The following is a 19,914-nucleotide window of genomic DNA, read 5'->3' as shown; positions in this document are numbered from 1 at the left end:
GATAGTGTATAAACATTTGAAAAGCCCAAAGTCATGTACCAGAAGGCCACAGCACCAGCAGTGGGCTGCAGCCTCTTGGGAAACCGAACCAAAGATTCAACTATGAAGGCTAATTTACTATAGAAATTAAAGTAACAGGTTTAGCAGGGGACTGAGGCTCCATTCAGGTCCTAATTCTGCAACAATAAGTAAATAAAAATAAACATCTATTGACTAAGACATGATCTACAACATTCTGGTTTTATTTTGTTTCAATGCCACAATCATGAATTCATGAGGATACGTGCCTCGGATCCATGTTTTTGTATCATTGCTGTGCACCAAAGTCCTCAATGTTGTTTAAGTTTCAGTCTGTGGTTCTGGCTTTGACATATGATTTGATATTGAATTTGGGGGGTTAGGTGAATAGAGGATTGATGGCGGTTCCAGTAGACCCTCTGGCTTTTACCTTTTTCCTGTCACATCATCATGTTTAAATAAGGCCTCATGGTGGGGTAAGAACATAAGATAAGCCATGTTGGATCAGGCCAATGGCCCATGCAGTCCAACACTCTGTCACACAGCAGCCAAAAAATTTATATACATATATATATATACACACTGTGGCTAATAGCCACTGATGGACCTCTGCTCCATATTTTTATCTAACCCCCTCTTGAAGCTGGCTATGCCTGTAGCCGCCACCACCTCCTGTGGCAGTGAATTCCACATGTTAATCACCCTTTGGGTGAAGACTTACTTTTATCCATTCTAACCCGACTGCTCAGCAATTTAATTGAATGCCCACGAGTTCTTGTATTGTGAGAAAGGGAGAAAAGTACTTCTTTCTCTACCTTCTACATCCCATGCATAATCTTGTAAACCTCTATCATGTCACCCCGCAGTCGACATTTCTCCAAGCTAAAGAGCCCCAAGTGTTTTAACCTTTCTTCATAGGGAAAGTGTTCCAAACCTTTACACATTCTAGTTGCCCTTTTCTGCACCTTTTCCACTGCTATGATATCCTTTTTGAGGTGCGGTGACCAGAATTGCACACAATATTCCAAATGAGACCGCACCATCGATTTATACAGGGGCATTATGATATTGGCTGATTTGTTTTCAATTCCCTTCCTAATAATTACCAGCATGGCGTTGGCCTTTTTTATTGCAATCGCACGCTGTCATGACATTTTCAGTGAGTTATCTACCATGACCCCAAGATCTCTCTCTTGGTCAGTCTCTGCCAGTTCACACCCCATCAGCTTGTATTTGTAGCTGGGATTCTTGGCGCCAATGTGCATTACTTTGCACTTGGCCACATTGAACCTCATCTGCCACGTTGACGCCCACTCACCCAGTCTCAACAGATCGCTTTGGAGTTCCTCACAATCCTGTCAAGCATGAGATTTCAAAATAACCAGTCCTTGGATTTTGAAACAAAGTTAGGTTTATTGATAATCCATGTGGCTCATTCGAGCTGAAGATTGGGACTGATACTTTGTAACACTAGAACACAAGCTTTAAAATGGCACATCAAAGGTTCTATAAACAATACTACATTCACATGTGAAATTCACACTCTGGGTTCCTTATCTCTATTGCGGCTATCGCATCCTGGGTTCAGGCCTTGCTAGGCCTGGGAACAAGTCCCAGGAGGTCTTATCTTTAAAGAGGACATTCCTGCATCTGTTAGTAAAAGCGAAAGAAGAAAGGTGGGGGTTGCTACTTTGATGTGCTCACATTTTAACTTTGGGTTAGTAGCATTTCTACCATCTAAATTCTCTAGCATAAGAAAAGCAATTCTAAGGTCTGACTTCAGCAATATAGAAGGGTTATACAATGCTTGACATATTGCCCGCACTAAGCTCTTGCTCGGGGTTTGTCTGGTGCAGTAGGTAAAATCTTTTGAGGAGGAGTGGGGCTCGGAGTCAGAATCTTTCACCCACTCATCACAACTAGGGGAAAAATACTTCCAGCGTACTAAGAAGTATAATATCCCCTTTTTTTCTCTCGCATCCAATATCTCCTGCACCTCATGATGACTCTGACCCTTCACTTGAATAGGTTTGGGCTCCGGCGGGTGGGGATTCCAGCTCGAAGCCCCCGGATCTCGCCGAAGAAGGCTGCAATGGAAAACAGGATGAATTTTACTAAAGTTTTGGCAATTCCAGTTCTACAGTCACTTTATTTATTACCCTTTTTATCTTAAAGGGTCCCAGATATTTGTAAGCGAGTTTCCTGGAGGTTTGTGGTAATGGCTGGTTTTCTGTTAGTAAAAGCGAAAGAAGAAAGGTGGAGGTTGCTACTTGATGTGCTCACATTTTAACTTTGGGTTAGTAGCATTTCTACCATCTAAATTCTCTAGCATAAGAATAACAATTCTAAGGTCTGACTTCAGCAATATATAAGGGGTATACAATGGTTGACAATCCTCTCTGGTTCTCCCCACCCTGAACAATTTAGTGTCATCTGCAGACTTGGCCACTTCACTGCTTACTCTCAACTCCACATAATTTATGAACAAGTTAAAGAGCATGGGGCGCAGTACTGAGCCCTGCGGCACTCCACTGCGAAGATAGCCCGTTTATACTCACTCTCTGCTTCCTATTAATTAGCTAGTTTTTGATCCACAAGAGGACCTGTCCTTTTACTCCATGACTCTTGAGCTTACTAAGGAGCCTTTGATGAGGAACTTTATCAAAATCTTTCTGGAAGTCAAGGTAAACAACATCTATTGGGTCTCCTTTGTCCACATGTTTGTTCACCCCCTAAAAGAAATGTAACAGGTTAGTGAGTTATGTATCATGTATCAGGGTAGAAATGCTAGTTTGTGACTAAGGCCACATGCAGTTGTATATATGCACACTTTGATGGATGTTACACTTCACACCACAGTAGGATATTTCTGAGTAAGCATAAACTAGGCTGCATGTTACGAGGGACTACTCTTGCACTTACCTTTCCAGTAAGGCATGCCTTCAAGACGACTGTTTATTTTAAACAATAAAAAATGTGACTTAGCCACGCAATCTAACATCCAAGATATACAGCCTAAAAAGGGTTGCCAATCACCAGGTGGGGCAGGGGATCCCCTGGTTTGGAGGCCCTCCCCCTGTTTCAGGGTCATCAGAAAGTGGCGGGAGGGGGGAGAGAATGTCTGCTGGGAACTCCATTATACTCTATGGAGACTGGTTCCCATAGGATATAATGGTGAATTGATCTGTGGATATCTTGGGGGGATTTTTTTTAGGTAGACGCACCAAATTTTCAGTATAGCATCTGATATCGTCCCAAGTTTCAAAAAGATTGGCCCAGGGGGCCAGTTTGGTGTAATGGTTAAGTGTGTGGACTCTTATCTGGGAGACCCGGGTTTGATTCCTCACTCCTTCACTTGCAGCTGCTGAAACGGCCTTGGGTCAGCCATAGCTCTGGCAGAGGTTGTCCTTGAAAGGGCAGCTGCTGTGAGAGTCCTCTCAGCCTCACCCACCTCACAGGGTGTCTGTTATGGGGGAGGAAGATAAAGAAGATTGTGAGCTACTCTGAGATTCGGATATCATCATCTTCTGTGAGTCCCAATCCATTTCCAAATGGAGGGAAGGCATTTAAAAGGCATGTGGTCCTTTTAAATGTGATTGCCAGAACTCCCTTTGGAGTTCAATCATGCTTGTCACAGCCTTGCTCCTGGTTCCACCCTCAAAGTCCCCAGATATTTCTTGAGTCAGACCTGGCTACCCTAAGTCTAAACAATTCAGCAGATTCATTGTATTTGTCTTCAAAGTCTCGAGAGGGCCAGGTCCCTCCGCCAGCTTAGCTTCAGAAAGAATCATGCAGGTACCAGGAGTGAAAATCTCCCGCCACCCAACAATGCAGAGGAATAAAACGCAGCTGGCAAGGCAACAAGCCAATTATAACACGTCTTTCCGCTCCTAAATTCAGATTTAAGGCAGCAGCGGAGCTGGGGCAAGCTGAGATAGCTCAGTGCCTTGTTAGGAACAATTTAGGGTGACCTTAATCCTCCGGCATAATCAGGCGGCCTCCCCGCCTGTAGCTGGAGCTGCTGCGGTGCTTTCAAGGGCCCGTACTCCAGACAGAGGCTCCTTGCAGGGCACTGCGCTGCTGCATTCTGCCTGTTCTCCGCGCGCTTTGGCTGGCAGCTCCTCCTTGGTGCAGTCATGTTTTTGGCGAGGTTAGCGGCATGCAGGTCGCCGTCCGTGCTGCTCAAGGGTCTCCTAGCAGGCCACGCTTCCTTTCATTCCTCAGCGCAGCAGCTCGGGGCTAAAGTTGCTGTGGTGAGTTCCGCTGAGTGACTGGCCAGCCGGCTGGCCGGACGCAGTACGCTTGTTGTTGCTGTTAGGAAAAGGTCCCCGATAGGATCAAGGCGTGAAGCAGGCTGTGTCAGTCTCCCTCCCCTTCTGCTTTAAGACTCAGAAATTCAACAGGCGCTGTGAGGCCCAAGGCCACACACGTTGCATTTCTACCGGTTCTGCAGCTGGCGAAGGCGGAGCGACCGCGGTGAGGAGGAAGGGTGATCAGCTTTAACGTCAGGGTGGAAATTTTTTACCTGAGGAAAAGGGAGGTCAGGCATGCTTTAGTGGTCGTGCAGGATAATCATGCATTTATATTTGACATAAAACAGGCAGAAAATAGTCCGGCACAGCTGCCCAGGCTGTAATCTTTAAAACAGCTACCAAGGCTCCTGATATAAAGTAAAATATAGCAGTTGTGGAGCGTCCTCAGCTGCCTCAGTCCTGATTCCCGCTTGCTCCGGAAGTATATTTGAATTACTGTGTATCCTTAAACGGCTTGCAGTGAAACATCTAGCAGCACGAACTTTGTTATACCATTCTGCCTAATAATAAGAAACGGTGGGATGATGGTGGTAATCATAACAGACCTAGACTGCAGTCACACACACTAAATAATACACTTTCCAATTGGATTTTGCCAGTTTACAAATTAAAATTCAGTTGGAAAGTGCATTGGAAGTGGATTGAAAGTGCATTATTTAGCGTGTGTGATTGCAACCCAAGTTTGATCTCTTATTTATGTCAATCCAGTGTATAATCGTGAAGGCTAAATATTTGAGTCAAATTGGAGGTCTTGAAAGTCTTAAAACGTCACATGAGCTTTAATATAGCACTGTGGTGTGATTTTCATATTTCTGACCTGTTATAACATAGATAAGACAACAGTGATTGTTAAAAGCATAAAGGTCTAAGAGAAAACTTAGGAAGTGGGTTTTACATTTAACACAGACCAAGAAATAAAGTAAACTAAGGAAAAAGGAAGGTCCCCTGTGCAAGCGCCAGTCATTTCTGACTCTGGGGTGCTTTCACAATGTTATATCCTGCTGCTTTTGCTACTTCTATATAACACTTGAACTGTTTTCTGAATGACTTAAAATACTAAAGTTTCCTCTCTGGCACAGATCTATTTTAATAAGTTCTCTTGAGATAACACTATCTGGGAAATACATACCGGGACAAAAAACATGTAGGATGGGATGGTTATCCTCAACACTTTAACAAACCATGGAGGTCAAATATGAGAAAAATGAAAAGTCATATAGCAATACTGGCTGTTTACTGACTATGAGATACTTGTTAGTTAATAAGCTTGATGCTAAACATGCACAGTTGAAAGAAAGTCCCATTTAGGCCAGTAAGGATCTCTCTGTATCAAATTTGCTTAAAATTTCAATTGCACATTGAAATTCCAAACTGAGTATTCTTCTGTGTAACTGGAAGTTAAGTCCAGTTGTTTCCAAATGCATGCTATTGGGTCATAGTCACAACCCATTCTGTTGTTTAATTTCAACCATCTTGATTGTTACCTACTGATCCCAGTTTTGTTTGATAAAGGTTATGGTTTCCATTATTTTATCATGTTTGCTCTCTCCTCTTGTATTTTCCAACCAGTCAATTAAGATCCTCCTCACAATCCCAAGCATGTGGTGACCAGAGATAGCCCCTCACCTGTGAAATGGCTTTTCCCTTGAAGCTAACCTGGCATCTTATCCTAGTTGCATTTAGGCTCAGATAAAAATGTTTTTCCCAGGTTTTGAATGAAAGCATTTGATCTTTTAAAATGTTTTTAACTGTCTGCTTCCAATCTAAGGATTGTTTTATGAGGATTGTTTCTGGCTTTTAAATGTTTTGTGGTCTGCCTGGGTTTTTAACAACTAACTGCTTAATCTTTAATTACTTCTGATTATTTTAATGCTGTTTTATTGTTTTTCATGGAGTTGTTGGTTTTTTTGAGCTGCGCTAAGCAGCTGAAGAGGGTATATGTTGCCTTTTTTCAATAAATAAGTAAAATAATGTGATCCTGGAAAAGTATAAATTGCTAAACTGGGCTCTTTCTGCAGGTACTGTCCGGATGTGGTGTTTATGATGGCACTGAAATCCACGAAGCTTCAGCGTAAGCATATTTGTACAAGAGCCCAAGTAATCTTTAATTAATCAGTCAGTTGAGCTAATTGATACAGGGCCAGTTTCCCCTTCAAATGCTAGAGGCTTCTCCCTTACAGATTTTGGAGCAAACCTGTCCCTTTCTTCACAATATGTTATGTCAGAATTCAATAATATGATCAAAATAATTTTGGTGTGCTACTTAATTTATTCCTTCCGTTTCTTTCACTGTATAGCATATTGGTCCATTTGAGCCGTGGAGGAGCCAGTGTTCAGATGTATGCTCCAAATATTTCTCAAATGCATGTTATTGACCACTGCAAAGGACAGCCAGCTAAGGGTGAATCAAGGTGAGAGAAGCATGTAAAATGTGCTGTATGAAGACATTGTTTTGTATAAATCAGCTTCGTATTGCACTGTAAATCTCTGTTCCAAATGCACTCTCCACATCCAGGAGGATTCCATGTAAATAGTATTCCTATTATTTGGATCATAGTACTGATTGATTTGAATATAATCCACAAGATGTTTGAATGAGGCTATACCATAATAAACTTGCGTTCAGCAACTTTGTCAGAAATCTGTCTGAGGAGGGTATATAGACACTTTTTATATAGCAATTTTACTAAAGCCCCCACATTCTTCTCTTGACGATGCATATTTTTATGACTTGCAGCAATTTCAGTTGATCTTTTAAGTCCTTTGAAAATGTTGCTGTTTAGTCTGTGTGTGCGTGTGTGCACTCATATATAAGTAACTACTGCTCTTGTGCTTTTTTTCTTTCAAGAAATGTCTTGATAGAATCTGCAAGGATTGCTCGTGGCAAAGTTACAGAACTGACAAAACTTTCTGCAAAAGATCATGATGCTGTAATATTTCCTGGGGGCTTTGGCGCTGCAAAAAACTTGTGAGTATTAAGCTACTGTCACCCCAGAGTCAGAAACGACTGGCACTTGCACAGGGGACTTACTTTACCTTTTTTTTAATTATTGAGATCTAGTGTGCTATTGTGATTAACAGTGTTGAAGTACGATCTGAGAGACTGTGGTTCAGATCCCCACTGTGCTATGGAACCTTGCTGGGTAATCTTGGACCAGTCACCCATACTCAGCCTAACCCACTTCACATAATTGTGGTAAGAATAAAACAGGGTAGAATAATGTAAGCTGGTTTGAGTTTCCATTAGGGGAAGAAGGTGGGCCTGCCCCTCAAGCCCAGAGCAGCAGCTGGAATCTTCCCATGACCCAGTCAAAGAGAAAATGACCAAGCCAAAAGTAGCATACCACTGTTGTCAGGAGAGTGGGCCCTGTTCTGCCAGCACAAAGATGTAAATGTCAGCAACTAGAGACGTGGGAAGGGTTGTGGTGGACCAGTTAGGAAGCAGGCAGCAGAAGAAACTGTGATGTCACTGAGACAGCAGCAAGCCCAAAGTGACAGTGAGGCCAACAGCAGGAGGACTGGGGATTCTGGGGCTCCAGCAACACCCATTCTAGTAGTGGACTGGAGATGCCAGGTGACATGCAAGCCCTAGGACTTGCCAGAGGGGCTTGAGGGCCAATAGCCAAAAGCCTAGTGCTAGCTAAGACAGCAGGAGTGTGCTCCAACAACAAGGGGCAAACCCAGCGGGCCAGCAGAGGCACAAAACTTCACCAAGGGAAAGGCCTATTCACTTTGGGAAGGCACTGAGTCTAATGTTGTGTGGGGTCCAAGCACTAAAAGTTGTATAGCAGTCATTAAATGTAAAACAAGTGGCCTAAGATGAACCTGGGAAGGCCACCTATGCATGCCAACACAGAAAGTCCCTGGTCTGAGGCCAAAGCAGAATGTGACAGCTGCATTTCTTTATTACTTGTAATAATTTGACTTCTTGGTAGTCACTGCATGAAAATTATGTTTCCTTTAAGCTACTCCAAGGAACATCATTAACAAACTCTGTTAATGCAGGCATGTAGGTTTTAAAAGAATAAACATTATCATTGTTCTGTGTGAGTTTGCAAGGCCCCATAAAAATTTGATTCCCTCCTCCCCATCCCATCTAATGTAGCATATGTGCTGTCCTTTTGGGGTATTGATGCTGCTCTGTAAAAGTATTTACTTTTCCCAAACAGAGATAAGTTCTTAATAATTTTAAGCATGGCTGCTGCAAGCACAGCTAGTGCTGTGATGTAATAACTAGTGTATTCTGCTGTTGTAACAGATCTACATTTTCTGTGGATGGGAAAGACTGTAAAGTGAATGGAGAAGTTGAGCGTGTGCTAAAGGATTTCAACAAAGCTGGGAAGCCCATTGGGTATGTACATTTTATGAATGATGTTTAAAAACACTTTCTGTGTAATAGATGGTATCTGAAATGCTACAGACATACTTCTGTATGTTGTTGTCTGCCTGAGACTACCAAAATGGGTTTTGCCAATTACACTGAAAGCTACAGTGCTTGGCTTTTGGCTTGGTGCATCATAAATTAAGTAGATCTGGTTTAGTTCATTAATTCAAAGTAATGTGATCTTTGCTCTTCTCACTGCCTGTTGGCTTCCTGTGTGTACCAAGCATGAAAGTGAATTCTCAGGCATGCAGAGGCACAATTTGAATAAAAAAAAGGGAGCTTAAGTCCTCCTCCCCTGTGCCAGTTTCCTGACCTGAAATGGTTCTGTGGAGCTGTTTGCATTCGGCAAAATTCATCTGTGTTATGTGTAGGTTTCCTGAACAGGACAAACAGCAACTCTCTGGGACATTTCAGGTCAGCAAAATGACTTTGTGGTAGGCTTAAGTCTCTCCTCACTTGAACCATATCATGCACCTGCGTTCCTAGCAATTCAGTTACAAGCATGTTTTGTCAACAGAGCTTGGGAACATGCACACACACTTACACAAGGACAGCGCATCATGTAGTTAGGGCCTCTGATGTTGTTTCTTTTGTCTTAAGTTTCTCTTCTCAGCTCACTGCCCATCTTCTTTGCTTGGTCTATATCTGGGGCTGTTTAGGACTCTGCTTTCTAGGTTTCAGCCTGCCTGTAATATTTGCATTTTGGTTTCTGTCCATTCATTCTATTGAAAGGACATCACTGTTCTTTGGAGTGAACCAGTGTTCCCACTGATCTTTTCACGACCTCTTCAAAATTTCAGCTGTGAACCTGCTATTGTTGGTATTTTCCTCCTTATTAGTTAAAGCCAAACCAGATCTTGCATGGGAGATGTGTTTAATGATATCCCAACTTTTTAATAAAATTGAGAGGCTACCATCACAGATGCACGAATTGTGGGAGTGTCACTCTCTAGCCGGGAGTGAAAATGGCTGTGGAGCAAACCTGATTGAGTCTCCCCATTGGGTGCTACAAGCCAATTCTTCAGGACAGCTGAGCTCAGCAAGGCTAACAGTGGGTGTTAGCTTACCCATTGATTTCTTTCCCAAATTGGAAGCGTACTGTAAGAGGACACAACTTTTTTTAAAAAAATAATTTTTTAAATTTTCTATTATAACTCATGTTATTTCTCCATCTTAAATTCCTACAGTATCTTACATTCATATTACAGATCCATCAGTTCCCTCCCTCCCTCCTCCCACCCCTCCCAAATTGACCATTATAGAACTCATTTATATTTTCAACCACATGAATATTCTTTGGAGCCTGAGCCTTATTTCATTATTGGCCCCTCCTGTTTTTACCCATTCTATATATTTATACCACCTTTCCTTAATTTCTTTAATCTTGTCCTCTCCTTGCTTTCCTTGTTTTAGTATTGATAACATATCTGAATGAATCCATTTGTATAAGTAACTGTTCCATTTATCCAAAGTCCATTTCGTGGCATCTTTCCAACCAAATGCTATGACAGCCTGTGCTGCCAAAATCATAGGAGAACACAACTGATAAGCTGACACCAGTTGTCATTGCTGATGAAGGGTCTAAACCAAGTGATTCCTGAAGCACGGACAGGGCTTGACTCTGTTTGCTTCTGGTCACCAGTAGCCCTCTAGGGCAAGGGTTCACATCTAGGGCAAGAGTTCCCAACAAGATACCCATGGATGTCTTGAAGCCCACCAATATATTTATTGGGCCCATCGCACGTTTTTAAAAAGTGGACAGAGCCAGGTAGGACTTTTGCCCAACAGGGCTTCTTATTGGCCAGTGTAGAATCTGACTGGCTGAGCAGGTTTTTTAAAAATTGCTTTCTGCAGCAGCTGCCACTGCAGCCAAGGATCTTCAGTGCATGACTAAGTTATGTAGGCAAGAAATTTTTCTAAAACAGTATATACATTTTAAAAGGGATCCTCTTTTAAACAGAGCTTCTGCCTGAAATAAGTATTACTATTCAAATTATGAATAACTTTAATTCCTGACATTTGGTGCTGGCTCCACCTCTTTTTGCGGCCGTTTTGTGGTTGCACCCACCATCTTTTGTCAGAATTGCAGAGGTGACTGCAGGCTCAAAAAGGCTGGGGACCCCTGCTCTAGGGAAATGGCCAACCAAGATTCATGTATTCATTGCTCCATCCTTGCCTCCAGCCATTTTTTTAACTGAAAATCCCTCCCATCCCAGGTGCTTTTCCATTTATGGACTTATTTCTGTATTTTTTCTGCAGATGACAAACTGGTTGGGGGCAATATGAAAGAGGAATTTAATTCCTTTTTTAAAAGTTGTGAGAGCATTATATACTGATATGGCCCAAAGGAAGTTTGTATTTATGCATCACTGCAGAGATTCAGCTAGGGGTGTGTGTGTGTGTGTGCACATACGATAAGGTATCTTTTGAATTTCTTTTTCCTTTTGTGTTTTGCTTTCTTGGTTCTTTGGGTGAAGGTGCCATTTGACAGCATCATCACTGGCTTGCATTAGTTAAGATTTTAATTAATTAATCCTCTTTTTCAGCTGCAAATTGATTCCCAAAGCAGCTCACAGAAATCAGGACAATGCATATCACTGTTCAGTGAAAACAATCCTTGGGAATGAAGGGATTTTGCGCTGCTGCTTCCTCTGATTGGCCTCATCAGTTGGAAATTGATTTGAGTACCTTTTGTGTATTAGTGTGCGCTTAAATTGAGTAAAGCCTTCATGATGTGGATTTTTTACCTTGTAAGCTGTTTTGTTGGCCCAAGGTGGAATATAAATAGTTTACCTTGCTTAAGACATTGAATCCTCTTATGAAGGAATTTCAGTGGAGATTTTTTTGTCTGCTTCCTTCTAGTATGTGCTGCATCTCACCTGTTTTGGCTGCAAAAGTTCTTCCTGGTACTGAAGTCACAGTAGGGCATGAAGAAGAGGAAGGTGGTAGGTGGCCTTATGCTGGAACTGCTGGGACCATTAAAGCAATGGGAGGAAAACACCGTGTTAAAGAAGTAACAATATCCTTTTTTTGTTTTGATGACTTAAGAATTGAATACTGCCACTTAGACACACTTGCTAATGTTTTCTGTGCCGTACTTGGTAGAGTTATACCCTTCTGAGCCAATGGACTTCAATGGTCTTAAAAAGGTATAACTCTGTTTATGATGACATTGTTAAATATGTATGAGTTTGGGATGTATAAGACATCCTAGCAGTACACTTGTACACAAAATGTATGGGTTTTTTTCACAGAGTAGAAGAACTTTCTGAAAATCATGCATGTGATACATTTTGATAAGAAGATAACATTCCCATTAGTGATACAATAGTGAGTTAAGATATTGAAAGTCTTTCCGTAGCTTTCCAACAGTGCAATTGTAAGTTGTATCAGTCTAAGCCCACTGAAATCAGAGGACTTAGCCTGGAGTAACTTTACAGAGGATTGCACTGTAAAATATTATTTTGCTAATTGGGTAATATTTTTTGAGTACTCAAGTAGTATGGAAGCATTGTTTTAGGAAACTAATTATATTTTTGCTCAAGAGCATAACATCATGACTGGAGAATTTTTGGGTAGACATATACTGTGTCCTAAAACTTCAGGATCTTCTTCAGTATTCTAAAGTGGCATTTTTCTTTCCTAATTACCTGATACCATAATCTTTTATGCATAGTGGTATTCCATTATAGTGATTACAGTGTTAGTCTTCAGTCATTGCATTTTGCACAATTGAATCTACCATTATAAATAAGCTATTTTGAAAATATACAAGTTACCATAGAAAAATGATATGGAGTGTGGTGAAGTTTCCTTATAAAATTTCATTGGCTAAGTTCAGCCTTAGTGTTGGCCAAATGATTGGTGAGGCATTCTCCTTCAGTCTGTGAGTGAGGTATCAAACTATTTAATGTGGGCATGAGAGAGAAAGGCACAAAGTCTCAGGGAGGGGATTGCTTCCTGCTAATTTGTTGATTGTTTAATAGGCATCTAAAACGTACGAACCACTGGCTATTATAACATGAGATTATGGTAAGCTGCTGTTGGAAATATCTATTTGTGTCTAACTTGCTTTAGTTGCTAGATTTTCCTTAACCCATCTTCCACGATGCCCATGTGGACACAGCCAACAAGGTGGTAACTACTCCAGCCTATATGTGTGAAACAGAATTGCATCACATTTTTGATGGTATTGGAACTATGGTAAAACATGTGTTGAAGATGACAGGCAAATAAAATAAAGTCCATGCTAGTTTGCAGACGTGGCAACATTGATTCGATATAGAATTTACTTCTGCGTAAACACACTCAGGGTTGCATTGGACTGACTTGTTTAGTCCTATGGAATCATTACCCTTTGCTTTTTTCAGTAGCATTCAGGCCACGCAGCTGACAACTTGGTTGTTTCCTGGCCTTGTAAAACCATATGCTGCATAGTGAAACATAGTAGATAAAAATTTTACTCAATAAAGTGAATATAGTCTATAAGAAATTTAATTACTCATGGTCCTGGCAGTTAAAATATTACTGTAGAAAAGCAAGATGAGAGTAAATTACTGACCTAAAAATTGTGGAGCTCTGTATCCTGGTGCTATCGTGTTGAAGTCTCCTGTGAAGGTAGTAATCAAGAGTTGAAGGCTTAGGGTTTTCTCACTTGGTGCTACATTTGGACAAGTACAGTAAAATTTCCATGTCTTGTCAGAGTCTAAATAATGAGAATATTTCAAGTCACTGGATAAAGTGAAGATTATTTGAATTAGACTTGTAGTCCTTAGTCATATACTATAAAATAAAATGTGTTTGTTACTGGCATAACTGTATTTGGCCTGATTTCATAAAATCAAAAATATTATGAATAAAGAAGATGGTAATTTGTGCTAAATACGCACACAAAAGATCCCTGTTGTGGAAATAGCTATGTCTGCATACAGCTCATCTTCACCAAGCCTTGTTTTGTTATGAGAACAAGCCTGAGGTCTTTGGGCTTTGTAAGCTCTCATCTTCCTGCTTATAGCCTGTTTGTTTATATTCCCTGGTATGGAACAAACTCTTTTTACATCCAGATCGTGGCAAATGACAACTTGCAGTGTGTTCCAAAGCAAGAGGTCATCAGTATCCAAGGTGTCAGCATAGTTTTCTGGTTGTAGATGTGCAGTATGTACTGATGAGCAGCCATTTGATTCCAAAACAAGATTTCCCCCTATCTTAGCCACATAAGAGAAAGAAGGAGGAGGAACATACAGGCTAGAGGTTTGTTCTCATAACCAGCTAGCCATGGGTTATTTATTCTATTTAAATGTAGATGATGTGTACATTTTGTGTGCTATAACCAGGCCTCAGATTCAGTGGGAGCTCACAGGAGTGCAGCTCCTGAACCTTTCTGAGAGTTCCATCTCCTTCTCCTGAGAGTTCCACCTCCTTGTCCATTAAATAGTATTGCAGCTGCATAACAATCCCTGGATGAGCTCCACCACCTATTTTTCTGCAAAACAACCCCTGGCTATAACACATTCCCCAGCTTTCTATAGCTCATAGATGAGAAAAACAATAATGACTTTTTAAAATGCTGACCAACAGAGGGTGCCATTTCTATTGTTTGTCATCTTCAAGTGTATCCTTTCTAGCTGATAGAGCAGGGGTGGCCAAACTTGCTTAATGTAAGAGTCACATAGAATAAATGTCAGATGTTTGAGAACCACAAGTCATGAGCATCAGATGTTTGAGAGCCACAAGACATGAGCATCAGATTGGCCACTGTGTGATGCGGAGTGTTGGACTGAATGGGCCATTGGCCTGATCCAGCATGGCTTCTCTTATGTTCTTAGATGAGAGAGGGAGGAAGGAAGGAAGGAAGGAAAATAAATGGGGGGAGGGAGGGGAGATGGAAAGAGAGCAACTTAAACTTTAAATGCATTCTCCAAGTGACCAGCTGACTTGGCTTGGAGAAGTGATTTAAAGAGATAAATGCCTTCTCCATGCCAGCCCGATGGGTGCTTTGAGAGCCACACAATATGTGTGAAAGAGCCACATATGGCTCCCAAGCCACAGTTTGCTCTATCAACCCTGTGATAGGACATTTTTTTAAAAAAACAATGCATTTGGCTTGGTTTGGATTATACTTGTTCCCTCAAGTTTGGCAACCATGAAAAGTCATCCATTTGTTGACTTTAGCATAATTAGTAGACTGTAAACATGCCCACAAATTCAGTAAGCACCATCGCGCACAGCTTTCTGTGGCAGAGTATAATTCTTACTCATGAGTACACTGGTAGTGGAATCCGTGTTACCCAAATCATTCCCACTTGTGGAGAGCATTCCCTTCACATGAAGAACTGGAAATGAGTCCTGCTACAGAAAGGGATCATTTGGACCTGTTGTATTCCCAGCTCCCAATTTAGCATGATAAATCTCCCAAGGAGGAGAAGTGGAAGATGTTTAACCAGAAAAGTAACCTTATCCTGTTCAAGATGCAGATAAAAGAGGGGGAAATAAGATGAGAGGTGTGATGGACTGCACTTAGAAATGCTGTTTAAACTGGAAAGGTCTGTGAAGGGTTAATTCTTCACCGAGCGAGAGAGTTTTGAGTGACAGGCTGTTCCAGAAGATTTGATTGGTTAGCATCCGCTGAGCAGAGAAAGACTTCTGAAGTGGATACTGAGGAGGATTCAGTCTGATTTCACCAGCTGGGAAGAGTTGAGTACTGACAGTATCAGAATTCAGCCCTGGCTGAGAGCAGTTTAACACAGACAGAATTGGGGGGGAAGTTGGCAAAGAAGTTTGGGAAGTAGGCAACGACTCTCATTTGGGTAAAAGTAAAGGGATAGATCTTCTAGTGAGAGAAGAATTTTCCTACCCAGTCAAACAGGGAGTTAGCTCTGAAGAGTGAAGAGATCCCTGGTCTCGTGTGGTTAGAAAATGCTGTTGAGACCTTAAGAGTCGGTTAAAAACTCAAGACAAGTACTGGTGTTTGGGTACTGGAAAGAGTGTCCTAGCCTTTTGGAAACCAAAAGAGTTAGAGAATATTCAAAGTGTACTAGAGTATTTGAGGGAAAGATTGGAAAAAAAGCCTTTCAACATAAAATTATAAAGTTGAAAGGGACCTCTAGGGTCATCTAGTCCAACCCCCTGCACAATGCAGGAACTTTACAAATACCTCCCCATAAAGATTTAAGTCACTGAACAGCTTAAGAAACTCTCATTAGCCTGAAACATAAGAACTGAAGTTTGTGCATGTACTGATTTTACCACAGTGTTATCTAGTGCATTACCTCAGAAATTTCACCCCTGATTTCACCTGACCTTTCTATGGTGAATAAAATATTTTGTTAATTTGGAATATAAAAGCTTCTCAAGTGCCATTTAAATCATGTAAGTTAAAGGGGGCTCCCATTCCTTCCCTCAGGTTCCTGGGCTGAGCAAACATCCAAATATTACACTGTGACAGGATGGGACAGAGGATCTTGGGTATAAACAGACATGGGGGTGGGTGGGTCCAGGCAACAGCTGCTGCTGAAAGTGGAAGTTGGAGTTCCTCCTGGCCCACATGTCCACTGCAGCTCTTTATTAGAAGTCTGCTATCAGGGAAGACTTCAGTGTGTCATTTTGAGCAGCAGCAGGTTTAGAGCCCTCTCAGACAGACCACTGCAGTGAAGGGGAAGGGTAGTGTTCCTGTGATGACTCTTCAGATGCTAAATAAGTGCAGTAGGAAAGTGAGTTTCATGTTAATAAAGAGCAGGCTTTCTTGTGATAAAATCCAAAAGCCAAGATTAATCAGGACAGCAAGGTTTTGTAACCCTTGAAACTTGGCAGCATGCAATTGTGAAGCCATATACGGAGAGTCTAAACTAATGTGGTTGCTCAGCTATGTGTACACAGAGCCTTTTTGAAGAATAATATGCTTTGGGTAACTTTATTGTACATTCAACAACCATGGTTGCTGTATCAAGGGCTCACCAGTTGCATCTTTGAAATGTATCCTGCATGACTTGGAAAAATATCTGAAATAAACACATTCTCAGCCTCACATGCGCAAGCATGTGTATTAGTGGTCAGTCAGCATGCCTGCAATATTGCCCTTCAGTAGCTGTCCAGGCTGTAAAAATGCAGCACATTACCACTTTTACTGATTTGACACTTCATACAGTAGCTTGGTTGTATTCCTAGTTAACTCTTGATCAGTATATGTACTGGTCAGTTTAATAGAAAATGATGTTCTCAATTCATCTCAGGCTATGAACATTGTTACCTCTTGTTGCAGTCCTCTGCTTAAAAGTACCTTTTCTTTGGGGCACTTCTCTGACAGTGTGGGAATATGAAAGCTAAATCTATAGCTAAATTTGTACAGTTGTGAGCCAACGTAGTCATAACAGAATGTGTCGTTTTAACGTACCCTAGTGTTTGACAACGGTTATATCATTTCATGAAGCAAACACTGATGCTTATTCATGAACTATGAAGTTTGAAAAGGTTTATATTGCAAAAGTGTGTAATTCGTCCTCCAGTGGGGTACTGGTTGAGACTGGTATTAATCAAGATGACACAGATGAAAACTTCAGGAAATTGCTTTTTAAAAAGTGTATCATATAAAGAAATCTAACTTCTTCCAGTTCACTTTGGGTTCTAAAAAACACAGGATTATTTACCAAAAAAACTGCACTAATTTTTAATTTTTGAGTCTTACCTATCTTTTATCTGTAAAAGAATTACATGCTGGGGGAGTAACCACGTTTGTGTGTGTGTGATGTCACATTTGACTTTTGGTGACCGTATTTATTAAATTTTATTTAAAACATTTATTACCGGCCTTTTCCTTGTAGAACTCAAGGTGGCTTACAATATAAATACATTAAAAAAATAAAAACAACAATAAATAATAATCCCTAAAAGTGAGAAAGTGGCAGATCATGAGCAAGACAGATAGTGACTAGGGCAATTTTTACTGTTCCAGGTACCCTTTTTTGAAACTGGAGGATGACTGGGTGACCAGGGCATAGCATGCGGCCCTATTGAGCCCAGCCAGCAGAAGGGAGATTTTGGAGTTAATACCTTAAAAAATATCCTCCTTCGATGCGGACTTTTCCTGTGAATGGAACATTAAAGAGTAGGGGCAGAGTGGCCATTAAGGGTGCTGGGAAAAGTCCCATTTGGAGTGATAATCTGGGGGTAAAGAGTGGCCTTCAGCCTGTGCTGTGTGGGTGGCAGCCACTGCCACTGTAAGCTGGTGGTCAGAATCCTGGCGTGGTGGAGGGAGCAGGAGGTGCACAGGCCAGCTGAGCCTGGTCAGCATGCGGTGTGACTCATCCCTGTGTTTGGTGGGGAAGTGGGAGCATGGCACGGCTGAGCCAAGTATCAGGTGGGGAAGGGGGGGGGCAGCATGGGATGACAAGACACCCGAATGAGCCCCGTGTAGCCAAGGGGACATTAGTCAAGTTGTATGTGTTAGGGATTTCTGTTTGAAATTCTATTTTTTTTATCTCAAACACTGCAATGGATCACTGGATCAAATAATCATTGAGAGGCATTTAACACGAAAAAGCAAAAACATATTTATTTCTACAGGGAAAGAAGAATACTGGCGGGTGAAAATCACGAACACTATAGAACTACATGCTTACACTAGAAGATCATGTGCTTAATGGAAGACCACTTCCTCCTCCTCCTTGAATAATAATAATAATAATAATAATAATAATAAATTTTATTTGTACCCCGCCCTCCCCTGCCGAAGCAGGCTCAGGGCGGCTAACAATACGGTGCCCAATGGTGCACCAACAATAAAACAGTTACATTGGAAACATTAAATTAAACATTAAATTAACCTTAAAAGCCTGAATTAAAACAATTAACTAAAACATATTAACTGAATTAAAACAATTAACTAAAACTCTCTGCCTGAACAAAGGAAGTCACCTGACTAACTGACCAAACAAACAAAACATGTTTTCCTGCTTCTAGACCTTGATTGACAGCAGTCAGTATCTTCTTCCTAGGTCATGCAGACAATAGGGAATCTGGCACAGTGTTAACCCTATAATGACTGGAACTTTAGAACATTGCAAAGGACATACAGATACATATTTCCAACACCCCTTCTCAATGCCTAATGTGCAAGTCATTATACATTCAATAGTCATTACTCATTATTCACTGTAACATTCACATCAACTAGATTCATCATTTCACGTAAACGTTCAAATCTAGCACAAGGTAATGGTTTTGTAAGTATATCAGCTACCATAGCTTCTGTACAACAATATTTTATCTTAATTAGCCCCTTCTGGTGTAGATCTTTCACTAGCTTACATTAATACCAATAGATCTACTTCTGGCTGTTCTACTTTCCCCTTTACATATAGCAATACAAGCTTGATTATCTTCAAACATTACAATAGGTGCACGTTCTTTTATCTTGAAGTCTTTCAGCAGATGAAAAATCCATTCAAGTTCACTGCAGGCACTGGCTGCTGACACACACTCAGCTTCTGCTGTAGATTGTGCCACTATAGTCTGTTTTCTGCTAGTCCATTCTACAAGTCCATTTTCGTAGAAGAACAAGTATCCACTGGTTGATCTGTAATTGCACGATTCTTCTGCATAGTTGGCATCCATGTATCCAACTAGTCTTGGATTCTCAGAAGGTTCAGTCATCAGTCTTAAGTCCATAGTCCCTTTTAAGTATCTGGCAAATTTCGTTACTGCATTCCAATCATGGTGATTAGCGAACTTACTTTTCTGCTCAGTATTCCGACAGCAGTTGTGATATCAGGTCTGGTAGTTTTACTCAGGTACAGGAGTTTTCCTATAGCTTCTCTGTACTCTCCAATATCTTTGAATGGTTGACCACCCTGAGCTCTCAGGTATGCAGGTTCAAGAGGTATCTTAGATTCTTTATAGTCTCTCATGCCAAGAAATTCTATAAAGTCCATAATCTTTTGTCTTTGGCACATTTGAAAGGTTCCATCCTTGAGTCTCTCAATCTGTATTCCTAGATAATGTTTAATATCTCCAAGTATTTTGACTTCAACCTCTTTGTTCAGCTTTTCAACAATGTCTTTAATGTCCTCTTAGTTCTTGCAGCTCATAACCAAATCGTCAACGTAAACCAGAGTGTATTGATATTCTCCATCTTTGAGTCTAGTGTATATGCAGGGTTCAGCTTTCCCTTGCTCAAATCCTTGTTGCTGTAGTAGTCCAGTTATT

General features: G+C 41.1%; 1 protein-coding gene across 1 annotated transcript; it reads left to right on the top strand.

The window, feature by feature from the left end:
- Nucleotides 1–6,273: 6,273 nt before the first annotated feature.
- Nucleotides 6,274–13,527, top strand: GATD3 (glutamine amidotransferase class 1 domain containing 3). Its single transcript, XM_060234181.1, has 6 exons — nucleotides 6,274–6,402; nucleotides 6,629–6,742; nucleotides 7,180–7,299; nucleotides 8,590–8,682; nucleotides 11,578–11,734; nucleotides 12,823–13,527. The coding sequence occupies exons 2-6, from the start codon at nucleotides 6,669–6,671 to the stop codon at nucleotides 12,949–12,951; spliced, it is 573 nt and encodes a 190-aa protein (XP_060090164.1). The 5' UTR covers nucleotides 6,274–6,402; nucleotides 6,629–6,668; the 3' UTR covers nucleotides 12,952–13,527.
- Nucleotides 13,528–19,914: the final 6,387 nt, after the last annotated feature.

This window comes from Heteronotia binoei, chromosome 3 (genome assembly GCF_032191835.1).
Source record: "Heteronotia binoei isolate CCM8104 ecotype False Entrance Well chromosome 3, APGP_CSIRO_Hbin_v1, whole genome shotgun sequence".
In the NCBI taxonomy this organism is placed as follows: domain Eukaryota; kingdom Metazoa; phylum Chordata; class Lepidosauria; order Squamata; family Gekkonidae; genus Heteronotia; species Heteronotia binoei.
The sequence above is the reverse complement of the archived record's forward strand: the minus strand, read 5'-3'. Positions and strand labels throughout refer to the sequence as shown.